The following is a 13,341-nucleotide window of genomic DNA, read 5'->3' as shown; positions in this document are numbered from 1 at the left end:
ATTCTTAGTCCTGCTCCTGGGGGCCCACTGTCCTGCATATCTTCAATCTATCCTTGCTCTACCTACCTGACTGAACTCATCAGTGGCACTTTTGATTATCTAAGCACACCTGATTTAATCAAGAACATGTTAATCACACTAATCAGGTGTGTTTGGAGCAAGGATAGATAGAAGATATGCAGGACAGTGGGCCTCCAGGAGCAGGATTGAGAAACGCAGGTCTAGTCCTTAAATTTAAAATAAATGTTCTCAGCAATGACACATCTACAACCCGGTATTCGTGTTTGAAAATGTATTTATAGGCGAGTATTTTACAATCTTTGTACACGTTAAAATGTCTCATGATAAAACATTCACTTGGCCATGCCAGAGAGCCAGCCCAGTTTGAAGAGAGAGGGCGTGGTGGATTCCTCTTCCTGATTGGTCAGCTGTCTGAACAGGCTCCCTGGGCGGAAGGAGTCCTCTGTCGAAGGTGTGGACGCAGGGGTTACCTGAGACAAGACGCAGAGAGCAGAAATTTACCAAACAGGAAGGCAGAACCTCAAGGGTCTCTGGGTCAAAGCAAGTCTCACACAGCAGCTGTGAGTCAGGCCTACCTGCTTCAGCCAGCCTTACATAAATGTGGAGACAAGAGGGGGCATTACAGAGATGAGTATGCAAGGACCATTCGTATTTGAGGGGAGGAGCCTTCACCAAGCCAACCAATCACAATTCAAGGCGTGACTTCAGTGCTTGCAGAACACCCAGCCAGAAAGACAAGGTGGTGCCAATACCAAAGTGGGGTACCTGCACTGACTGTTTTGACTGGAATACTGTTGCTAGTGTTGGCAAAATTCACTAAATATATCAGTGCAGGTAACATTTGCAGATGAATTTAGAAAGGTATAGCAGAGGTTCATAGATTAGATCAAACTTTGGCCTCATGCATCTCATACAACGGCCTCAAAAACCTCATCCGGAATCTTTTTCTGCCATACCTCCCATACTGATTGAGTGGGTTAATCAATCACTGTGCTTGATTGCTCAGCCTGTGTGCGTACGTTATTTCAGTTCAGGGTACTGCTGTCACACAGACGACACACGGCTGGTAAGCCAGTCTCTGCAAAAACTCTGTGCGGCTGACCTCAATCCGTCAGCACGTCTGCCTGTTGCACTGGTCTGCTCTGATAGATCTCTGCATGCTTCTGTCTGTCGGGGGAAAACACCGTCTGCTTTTCAGATGAGAAACTATCCTCTCAAGGCCAGAATAAATAGAATCTGCATTTAACAAATTGCCCTTAGCCATCACTAAAATTCACACTCGGGTAAAACCAAGCAAACAAAAGCTCTTCTTTTTTTAAAAAGGCAAACCTGTCTTAAAATTCTCTTAGGAGACAGCACACAGGCATGGCTTTAAGAACAGCTCAATGCAAAGCGTCAAAGTCAGAAAGAGAAAAAAGAAACAAAAAATTAAAAAAAAAAAAAAAAAAGTTCACAAGCACACTGCAAACACACACAGTCACCCACAGCTGTAATATCCCCACGCTGGGCTGCGAACGGTCCCCTGATCTCAGAACAGCTGCAGGCACAGAGAGGGAGAGAGACAGCTGAGCACAGGGGTGCCCGGTGAGGGCAGCTGCAGTGAGGCCACACCCCCACGGACGCCACTCCTCAGAGGCAACCAATCACTGAGGAACAACAGAGCAACTCTCTGCCCTGGCCCGAATCACCTGAATAACCAGATATTCCGCACTGCCCCCCTTCCCCTCCCCCCAGTCACCCCACTGACCAGCGGGCGGGTGACATCCACGCCCCGAGTCGCCGCCTTGGCCTTCCTGGACTGGGACATGCTCAGGGGTAGCAGTCCAAACCTGTAACAGAGAGAGAGAGAGAGAGAGGGAAGAGTGAGAGAGCGATTCAAACACATTTTAATAAGCACACAAAAGGAAGGAAAATATTCTTCAAAAAGACAACTGCAACCCCCTCCTCCCCCCATTCCTCAAGCGTGACAAATTAAGAAAAAATGTCTGTCACACTAGAGGAGAGGCCTGCAGCCAAACTATTGGCACAATACGTAGCCACATGTCACAGCCCGACAGACACATAGAGAGCACTCTGTACCACAGGACTGGGATGTACTGAATAACTAAATAGCCTATAGCACCTTCTAGACTGCTGACCAACAAAACCTTTTCCCTACTCTTAAAAACATAATACTGTCCAGAGCATGTTGTATGTTTGTGGTCTATACTGCAACTCTGTTGTACTGAATGGTTGTGTTATACTGTATGTTGTATGTGGCAGCTCTGACATTACACTTTCGATTTGTCCTGGCAATGAAGCACAATTCAACTGAATTGAGAGAGGAAAGGAGACAGACAGGGTGAGTGGGACAGGGTTCTCTCAGAGGCAGCCGGTGGGCTGGAGATAGAGGAGGCGGAGAGAGATGGGCAGCTGAAAGGTAAGGCTTCCCTCACCGAATCTGGCTGCTGGCTAAGGGGAGGATGTTGTAGGGCTCCTGGGAGCTCACGCTGTTGCCCCGGGGGGTGAACTGCTTCTCTGCGCCAGTCAGCAGGCCCAACAGCACCTGCGCAGGGTGGGGAATGGGAAACACACAGTATAACACACTGCTGTGTCAACATGCTGACGCAACACCTCAGCGCTGTGTCAACACCCAACCAACACACTGAGGCGCTGAGACACACTGACACAACACCACAGCACTGTGTCAACACCCAACCAACACACTGAGGCGCTGAGACACACTGACACAACACCATAGCACTGTGTCAACACCCAACCAACACACTGAGGCACTGAGACACACTGACACAACACCTCAGCACTGTGTCAACACCCAACCAACACACTGAGGCGCTGAGACACACTGACACAACACCTCAGCACTGTGTCAACACCCAACCAACAGGCTGACACAACCCCACAGCTGTGTGAATGCCCAACCAACATATGGCCACAATGCCGCTGCACTGTGTCTACATTCAATCAACACACTGACATAACAGAGCAACAAAACAGTGTCTCACCGCACCGGAACAATGCTGGCTGAGCTGCACCAACGCACTGACAGTCTCACAGCAACACTGTCTCAGTAAAGTCTACCACCACATCATAAGGAGCATAACCGAGCTGAGAGTGCAGCAGGACACTGTATCGCACCACACTGTAACAGCATACTGACATTACACAAGGCAGTGTAAGCACTGGTCAGTGTCAGTGACCACGTGGTCCTGGCTGAGTCAGGGAAGGCGGTACACACCGAGGTTCTCTGTGACAGGCGGTTCAGGTTGCTGTTCAGCGGAGGGGTGAACACGTCAAGGTCGAAGGGGTCAATGTAGCTCTCGAGGAGATCACACACCTCCTGGACTCTGGGGGACAGGGAGGAAAACCGGCACACTGAGAACCATTCTCAAAAAAGAGGCCATTTGTCTGACCTCTGCAGCTTTATCCGGGTGATTACGGAGGCGCTGTGGTGTGGGGTTCCGGGGCGACGCTGCACCTGGGCTCCTGCGAGGAGCGGGCGGTCTTGCCGTCCTCTGGGCGGACGCTGAGGGTGGCGCTGAGGAAGCGCAGGTCAAACAGCAGCTGCAGCGCTCTGTTCTGGGTCACGGGGAAGGAGACGTCCTGGGGACACGACGGAGAGACGGTAAACACACAGAGACACACACGCACGCGCGCACACACACACACACACACACACACACACACGTGTGTCTGTGTTTGAGCATTCTCACACACACATTCAGACATACACAGGGACACACACACAGAGACATACATGCATGCACACTCACATGGACGCATTCTCACACACACATACAAACACACATACACTCACACATGCGTACAGTCACACATGCACACTCTGACACACGCGTATGCGTAAGCTCAAACATACACACACACGTGCTCACATTTACACACAAACTGGACCACACAGATACAGACTCACACACTCAGTTCCAGACACACACACATATACACACACACACACACACACACACACACACACACACACACAGAATGTCAGATTACCTTGTTCTGAGCACGTTGGGTGAGCTTCTCGTATTCACTCACGACCTGGTCTAAACAGCCCCTCAGGAGCTCCTGCAAGGTGACCTTCGGCAGGGCGTGACCTCCGACCTTATTGACCTCTAGGCACAGATGGAAAAGCAGAGACTGCACGTACCATGAGGGCTGTGGAGAGGGAAGAGAACAGTGGCACAAACTTTAAGTGTGTTCCATCTGCACAGCCAACGTCAGATGGGGACTTTCTGTAGTTTTACAGTCCTCCACTTGCATAGAGTAGATCTAAATCCCAAGAGCGGCAATGGTAGCACTGTGCCATTACATTTGCCAATGAGATGGTGCCTCTGAAAAGCACCCTTAAGATAGGAAGAGGAAAGCACTCCTATATGCTTGCAAGCCTGATCATTATGGCATCTTAAAATGACAACTGGACCTGGCATGACGTAGGCCACTGACCAGAACTTGTAGTTATAGAAACTGGACTAGCCTACCCATCATGCAATGGTCCAGACATTCGACTATCCGACCTGCTGCCACTATGTGATTAACGTTGTGCGGGTCAGCCTATCTCACCTGGACAGGAAGGCGGATTTTGGACGTGACGCTGCTCCCTGACTCTGTCTCCTCCTGTATCTCCAGCTCCTCCCAGTTTGTGGATGTTCCCAGGATGGTGCCGGGGGAGTCTGCGTGGAGCGTGACTGTGAAGCTCCTCACAAGCTCCTGAGACGCACAAAATGTGGCGAAAGGGAAAGATGAAGAAAAGAGCGATGTGAGATATAACAGGAAAACACCACTTATATATACTGTATAACACTGATTTTCTGGTTTCTGGAATTGGTACTTCCTTGTCTTTGAACATCAACATTTTTTAACAAATTTTCTTATATGGGCTATCATGTCTTTCAAGTGGTTACATTTGGAGAAAACTTCAAATATACACCACAAAAAGATGAAACACAACTTAAAACTCCCATCTTATTGAAACAGATAGTGACATTTAATCAAACGGTATTTTGTGTGGTCAGTATGCTTATAATTTAAAAGATAAGGACTTGTAAAGTACTGACTTTGAAGCGCCAGAGGTAAACATGACAAGCCAATAGCAACCAACACTCACAAGTCATAGGCCTTGTAACACAGATTATAGCAAAGTAGTGTAACAAAATCAAGCATACCACCATAATTATTATCATAATTCTACAATATGCTACCTTCTACCCAGGACTGCAGGCAGTCAGCCAGCTCAACTCTCAACATCTTTAGTTCTGCAATAACGACTCACACCAGTCTGTATCTTCTGTAAAATGTGCTATTCTTGCCCTTCAACATAAAACGCTTTGCACTGACACACACCTTGGAGAGGGCGGAGGTCCAGATGCGATATGCCTCCATGCTGCAAGACTGGAGCTCCTCCTTTAGCCCCGCCCACCTGGCCTGGGCGGGGCTGACCTCCGTTGCTTTGGTGCCGCTTTTCCCCAGCTTCCTGCCCTGCCGCGGGGTGCCCCGGGCCACGGGGTCCACGGCGCCCTGCTTTCCCAGGATGCACTGCTTCAGGTTGGGGCAGAGCTCGGCAACCGACTGGCAGAGCCTGGCCATGAAGAGCACGGAGCTCAGCTGCGCCGGGGGGCGGGGGCTCCGCGGGTCCCCCCGGGCGGCGCCCAGCTCGGAGCGCACGCAGGCCAGGACGTCCCGCACGCAGGCCAGGCAGTGCTCCCTCAGGGTGTCCTCGACCACGCCGGCGTCCGTGAAGCGGTCGAAGGCGGACGCCCCCCCCGCCGCGGGGTGGGGCTCGGCGCCCTCCTTGCCGTCCTTCTCCGCGGGGAGGTAGTGGCGGAGGTCGTCCAGCTGCGCCTTCAGCTTGGCGTCCAGGGCGGCGCAGAAGGTCTGCACGCAGGGCGTGAGGGCCTGCGTCTTCATGGCCAGGCCGCTGCGGTGGTGCGGGCTGCGCTGGGCCACGCCCACCCAGGCCGCGTCGCTCGCCAGGTCCCCCGGCGACTCCGCCCACAGGAAGGAGGCCACGTCGCTCTCGAACTGCGCCGCTCTGCTGGACTGCCCCTCCAGCTCACGCAGCGTGGAGGTCAGGAGCTGCCGGGAGCTGCTGGACACGCCCTCCGTGCCCTCCCGGGTCAGAGCCTGCTCCAGGATTGGCCGAGAGGGGAGGCGGGACGTGTCACTCAAAACCTGCATTATCTCTGTTGCCCATCAGTGTTGCTGATGTACCCAGTAACCCCATAATACCAGAACAGTGACAATAATTCTGCTACTGATCTGGGATCTTCTGATACACCTGTTTTACCATACATGCACAGAATAGTGAAGACAATGTACAGTTGACCTAGGATGTGGGACCCTGCTGAGACCCTGCTTTGGTACCCTGTACATTTGCCTTCAAAATGCCCCTATCAAGAAAATCTGTCAGTTTCTATATGATCATGTTACAGAATGTAAAATGATAGGCCCTGTAAGTATTCCAGGATGAGGGTGTCTGCTGGGTGAATCTACACACCTGAAGACGCTCGAGGAACAGCTGCTGCAGGAAGTCATCCCAGAGGACCAGGGGGCGCTCTAGCAGCCGCTGACACACGTTGCTCCAGTGCTGGCTGATGGACTCGCTGCTGAGGAGGTCCCACACGGCGTCCCTTATGGCGGCCAGGCCCTTCAGACTCTTCACGTACACCAGCAGTCTGCTGACCCCACTGCGCACGTCCTCTTTACACCTGCAGGGGGCATCAGAGGATATGGAATTACCACCGAGTCATCTCCTGTCCCCCATCCCTGTCCCAGGAGAGAGTGGGTTTATACTGGAAAATAGGTAATAGCTCCCTCTAGTGGCCCACCCACAGTACTTCCACAGCAGTTCAGGTGTCCTCTCATGCACAGCCATGAAGTGATGGCTGCAAAGGCCAGTGGCTGAGCTATCGAAAAAGATAAACCTCATAGAAGAGACACTGTCCATAGATGAGATATCCTTATAGCCTATTGCTCTGGGTCTGAACAACTGCCTGTCTGTGGGCATTGCTGTGGGCACTATGCTGATCAACTTTAACTTTATATTACGTCCAACCTGCAGACACAGAGCAGTTGGTCTCTGCAGCGTTAGTCTGAAGTGATTCTCGTGAACCAGCAGCCGGAGGGTGTGGGGACTGCTGCGGGTGGTTTTCCAAGCTCGCGGGGGTCAAAGGGCACTGTGAGGGTGGATATCCTGGCTCAAAAGGCACTGTGAGGGTAGCTATATGGGTTCAGAAGGTACTGTGGGGGTGGGTATGGGGGTTCAGAGGGCACGGTGGGGGTGGGTAAGGGGGTTCAGAGGGCACTGTGGGGGTGGGTATGGGGGTTCAAAGGGCACGGTGGGGGTGGGTATGGGGGTTCAGAGGGCGCTGTGGGGGTGGGTATGGGGGTTCAGAATGCACTGTGGGGGTGGGTATGGGGGTTCAGAGGGCACTGTGGGGGTGGGTATGGGGGTTCAGAGGGCACGGTGGGGGTGGGTATGGGGGTTCAGAGGGCGCTGTGGGGGTGGGTATGGGGGTTCAGAATGCACAGTGGGGGTGGGTATGGGGGTTCAGAATGCACTGTGGGGGTGGGTATGGGGGTTCAGAGGGCGCTGTGGGGGTGGGTATGGGGGTTCAGAGGGTACTGTGGGGGTGGGTATGGGGGTTCAGAGGGCACTGTGGGGGTGGGTATGGGGGTTCAGAGGGCGCTGTGGGGGTGGGTATGGGGGTTCAGAATGCACTGTGGGGGTGGGTATGGTGGTTCAGAATGCACTGTGGGGGTGGGTATGGGGGTTCAGAGGCTGGACTCACGTGTCGATCCACTGCTGCAGGGTGTCCCGTAGCTGCTCCCCCTGGATGGGCTGGGCCAGGGTGCGCAGGGCCGGCTGGAAGTCCAGGATGGAGGAAGGCAGGTACTTAAACCAGCTGCCAGCACTCACCTCCTCCTGCAGGACCTTCTGACCTTTACCTGCATCAACAAGGAGCGCAAATAAACTAGTGACCCAAGCCATCTTACCTTTACCTGCATCAACAAGGAGCACAAATTAACTAACGAGCTGAACCATCTCACCTTTACCTGCATCTACACAGTTAGTGCACAAACGTAAGAATGAATCCAGCCACCCATGTACTTTAAATACTGCGCTAAGCCCTGGTCACATATAAATCTTTTTGAATTTGGAAGTTTAAAACAAGTTGCAAACTCCCACGTGGTTCTGTCTGTATGTAAAACAAACAGCAGTTTCCTGTCATCACCCTGTGACAGCAAAACAAGGATCTGCTGCCACAGCAGCTTGTGAATCCTTCCGAAAGTCTGCTTTGTGTTGTGATGACAGTTCGATAACAGATGGACAATACACAAGATCAGATTAATGTACTCGAATGAGAAAGACTTGTGGATGTTGGCAGCGACCACTCTAATGTGATGCCTGTGAACAAGCAGGCTGACCCTTGCTCAAGGAGACATAAAAACATGAAAACTCATTTCCATCTGCATCACACCATGACTGGATGTTCCCATTATCTGAAGACAGGAGAGTAAACACAGGTTTATTAAAAGATGCAGGTGCAGATGTGAACATATTTTACATGAGTCTGGGGTTTGAAACCCCAAAGATACACTGATCCAGAGACAGTAAGCAGACCAGACACTCCATGCCTAATGTATTCATTGTGTGTATGGCCCTGAGGGAGCACTGAGCGCCATTCAGCGCTGTGTGTGTGCTGAGCTCTGAGCTGCTCAGGGAGACGCCAGAGCGGTGCATTGTGGGACTGACCTGCAGCCGTGGTGGAGGTCACGCTCTCCAGGGTGGTGAAGAGCAGGCCGCAGCTGAGCCCCGGGTCGGCGAGCCGGCCCTCGGGGGGAGTATAGAACACGGCGTAGGCCTGGTACAGTGTGGTCACCAGCAGCTCCACCAGCGAGCACACCTGTGCCTTTATCCCCGCACCTGCAGGGTGACACCACCGTCACTGTTATCCCCACCACAACCATAACCACAACCACAACCACAACAACCACCACCATCATCATCATCAGCATCATCATAATCACCATGGTCATTATCACCATTATGGCACTGACAAAAACCCAAGTACACGGTGGTTCCTCCACCCACTTTTTACACAAGCACAGTTCACAGACAGACAGACAGACATACAGACAGCAGCCTGTCTCTGCACGCACCATGCTGTGGCTGGTTGAGCAGCTGCTGAATGGAGGCCTTCCTGGCCAGGAGGAAGTCAGCCAGGGCCTGGCGCGGGGAGCTGTCCTCCAGCAGCATGGTGGAGACCAGCGCCTCGGTGATGGCCTGGTCGGACACCGCCCGGCCCCGCAGGAGGGACTTGCTGTCCTGCAGGATGGTGGCCCTGCTCAAAAGCAACCACAGGGAGTGCATTCACATGAAACACCAGGGGAGGACCGCACGGTCAGAAAACGGTTCACTTACATTACATTACATTATCATCATTCAGCAAAAGCTCTTATCCACAGCGACTTATGTACGTTACAATTTTTGCATGTCACCTCTTTATACAGTGGAACATTTACTGAGACACCTTGCCCAAGGGTACAGCAGCAGTGCCACAGCGAGGAACCAAACCAGCAACCGCGTAGCTACGAGCCCTGCTCCTCACCGCTACGCTACGCTGCCGCTCGACGAACCCAAGCGTACCTGAAGTGGCCGGCGGCGGCCACCTGCCGCACCAGGATGGGGAAGCGCGCCAGCACGGGGCTGTAGTGGGCGGCCCCGCCCTCCAGGCCCAGCAGGCTGTGCAGGTGGCAGCAGAGCAGGTGGAGCTGTGTGGCGCGCAGGTACTGCGACGCCTCCATGGAGCTCCAGATGCGCTCGGGAATCTCCAGCAGCAGCTTGATCTGCGAGGCCATGCTGTAGAACTTCTCCTGGGTCTGTCTCTGGCTCTGAAATGCGCACGCGCACATGAATGTGGTGAGCTATGATATGTTAGCCGGATATCTGGCTAGCCAAAATATCGTGAGTTAGCTATCTAGCCACCTAGGCTAGCAAGGTTATAACAACATTCTGAAACCAAATTTAATTTACCACATCTAACTAAATATACTTTATTTGGTATTTTGGTATGGTATTTTGACATTGCTGGCAGGCCAGCATGAAATCAACTTAATAAACCCAGAGAGATAGCTTACTAAAGGCTTACAGTGAACTGCATGCTTACTAGCTCACAGTTAAGACAGAGCAACAACAGCTAGTTAGCACAATATCCAAATGAATTAAGACTGCCCCTGACCACCCATAGTCACTTCTATTTCTGCGGCTAAAGTAGATGGAACAGATTGGCATCGACTATTACTTGTAGAGTGCTGCCACCTAGTGTCAATTTATATTATGGCAACTAGTTTCGGACTAAGTCCAAACTGACAGTCGTTTGAGCTGCCATCTCCGATCCTGATTTAGGAGATCTACAACCCAGTTCGTTTTCCATATTACCTGTTTCTTTAGGAGGGAAAGCACCTGTTAGCCAGTGACAGTGAGCAAGTGACTTGTTTTCAGAGAACTACGGCGATTATGGTTTTCTGGAGAAATGATTAAAATGCTTTCTGAGGATGTGTTGCTTTTATATTTGAACGCGCCAAAGGTATACAACATAATTACTGCTGGGAAGAAAATTAAAACAGATACAAATGCTATGACTATATGAACAAGACGTCTTTGTCATAAGTCTATGTCACATGTCAAAAAGGTCTACCTTGTTTCAAAAATAAAAGCACAAGTTAATGTAGACTAACATAGGGATGGTAAACGCCCCGTCAACCCGTAGCTTATTTGACAGGCATACCGGCCATGCCATTTCAAGTGTCTACCCAAAAATGCTCCTGTAACGTTTGTACGTCTAACAATGCATCTGATGTGCGCACAGTTCCAGCAACCTACGTTTTTTACGTAGTAGTAAAACTGCGGTCGTTTGGTCTTCCTGAGTAATAACCGCCATTCAGTAACGCTGATACCTGGATATCACTTAATGATTTCGGTGATAAAAGAAGCTATAACGTTGAATAGTGGAAACAGATTATAATGTTGTAGCAAAAGCTGAGTACAATACGAGGTAAGCTTTTATCGAATCTGTAGCCAAGTAAAGTCATTTGTTTGTGTACAAGAGAAGCGTGCTCTACTAATGCATTGGGAGGTCAACATACGACGAGATATGTATACACTACAGAAATCTGTTGAGTGGAAAGGGACTTCCACGCTACATAATGGAATAACTTTAGGAGAGCAGCAACTGTACTGATGACAAGTCACTCTGATGCCGTATCAGTCAACTGGATGCAAGTTGCATACAGGTAACCGCATTCATGCCAACGTCATTTTAAGTTAATATGCTACATAAACGCTGTTATAAACATTGTCACGTATACATAACAATTAACATATTTTAACCAAGTTCCTCTCCGACAAAATACTAGGGTATTTAACTTATCTAGCTAGGATAGTTGGCATGACACGTCCAGAACTGCAGTGTTTCACCATTTGACGGAGTCTACATTCAGAAACACCGTATATGAATTACCTCTTGTTTGCTGTTCGCAGGAGCGGGACCCTTCCCCTGTTTCAGCTTGTTGCAGTACCGGTACATGTCCTGGATAGACTGGACCACACTCTCCGAGCACTGTCGCATCTCGCCGATGGTGTCCGCGGCGTCGATCAGATCCCGGTAGCGCTCCCCGACCATCTGCCGGAGTTCCTCCTTCTTCTGCTCGATCTCACCCCGGACCTTGCGCTCGACCGCCCGAATCTCTTCGGTATTGTAGCGCTCGAACAGGGCCGCGGGGTCCCGGATTTCGGAGACCCGGAGCGACTGAGCAGGGACGACTGCCATGGCACCAGCATCGGACTGCGAAGCCGGAAGTAAGAGCCTCGTTCCACGTAAACAGGGATGCCAGCGACGAGAGAGGTCGGTGGTTGGTTAATCAGGAGGGGAGAATTCAACACAGCGCCTCTGGTGGATATATGCGTCCTACTGCCTCTTACACGTCATTAACATTGGACAGTGGTAGTTTGGTCCTTGCGCAGTGTTTGCAGTGACCGACTAACCCAATGCTGGACACCGTGGTATTTACAAACGTTAAAAATCTCTTCTGTTAAGAATACATTCATCTGTACTCCCATGTTATATTCCAAGCCTCCGTGCCAGCTGCAAATGGCATATCAACAATCACTTTGCCACGGTATTCTTCTCTGCAAAAAGTGGGACCAATTTTACAATTGATATGCCCTACTTGATATGTAGTTATATTAGCCTGGCCCTAATAGTTTGGCCGTAATTATTGTAGTTATATTAAAACGTGTACTTTGTGTTTTATACTGGGAAATTGTATTTGTTATTGTTTTAGCCTTTTAGTCTCGCTCTGTTTCTTAACAGTGGTGTTTTTACTGCAACACAACTCTCTGTCCTGGTTTCAACAGTGGCCTTACTGTTGGTGGATAGATGACAGCTTTCTGGGTCCTTCAGTCCTGGGTTTGTCAATCACAGGTGACGTTTCTGTTCTTTTTCTTTATGCTTGGGACACCAAACTTGAGTATCAAGTGTTTTCCCCTCCGTAATTATTTTCTGAATGAAGTCCCCATGAACTCTTTCATGTTTGCTTATGAATTAATTGCATTTTACTTATACAGGTAACAACACCTTGACTCTGCATTTATTCAATTTGGAATGGGGCTTTTTTGCTTCACACTCAATTCAGGGGCCACGCCTGAAGCTCTGGACTGGCCACCCCTTCTCTGCCTTGTAAATCAGTTTTGAGGAGAGAGCATGATGGGTAAAAACCGAAGGCAGTGGTTCTCCAATAGTCCATCCTAAGTCACAAACATCTGCTCTCTGCTGCTCTGATCCAGATGGAAGCAGCATAGGTACAAGATCCCTTTTCCCTTTGGATCATTTCAGAACAACCATTCACCACCCCAAGGAGCTTGCTTTGGATTCCACTAACCCAGCTGTTCCTAACAAACAGAGAGAGGTGTTTTCTGTGTGGTGACAGAAACAGAAAAATGCGACTACAATTTACCTGCATGTGTGTAAGAGAGGTGAAAAGATTATGATCCCATTTATGACACAAGAAACTATATTACAATTACCTGACCATGGTACAGGTAATGTTACAACACACTATTCATGTACCATTATTACCATTGTTGCTACTACTGTAACTAACTACTCATAGTGTCAAGTTAGTTTACACATACAAATCTTGATTGTAAAAATGTGCTGTTACAAATAAAATTTGATTGATTGATTGAAATGCCTGTTGTTAATAATTGTTGGATTTTGTTTGACTTATGCAATGTGCTGA

The 13,341-nt window shown here is 50.1% G+C and overlaps 1 protein-coding gene across 1 annotated transcript; it reads right to left on the bottom strand.

The window, feature by feature from the left end:
• Window positions 1-307: 307 nt before the first annotated feature.
• Window positions 308-11,882, bottom strand: cog1 (component of oligomeric golgi complex 1). The gene is made up of 14 exons (XM_036552581.1): window positions 11,562-11,882; window positions 9,689-9,933; window positions 9,202-9,383; window positions 8,795-8,965; window positions 7,830-7,986; window positions 6,536-6,746; window positions 5,383-6,162; window positions 4,603-4,749; window positions 4,036-4,197; window positions 3,500-3,624; window positions 3,260-3,368; window positions 2,457-2,566; window positions 1,769-1,850; window positions 308-491 (listed from the first exon to the last, which is right to left on the bottom strand). Exons 1-14 carry the CDS (start codon window positions 11,868-11,870, stop codon window positions 354-356), a joined length of 2,928 nt encoding a protein of 975 aa, XP_036408474.1. The 5' UTR covers window positions 11,871-11,882; the 3' UTR covers window positions 308-353.
• Window positions 11,883-13,341: the final 1,459 nt, after the last annotated feature.

The sequence above is a fragment of the Megalops cyprinoides genome, chromosome 19, assembly GCF_013368585.1.
Source record: "Megalops cyprinoides isolate fMegCyp1 chromosome 19, fMegCyp1.pri, whole genome shotgun sequence".
Classification (NCBI taxonomy): Eukaryota; Metazoa; Chordata; class Actinopteri; order Elopiformes; family Megalopidae; genus Megalops; species Megalops cyprinoides.
This window is presented reverse-complemented; position numbering and strand designations above follow the sequence as displayed.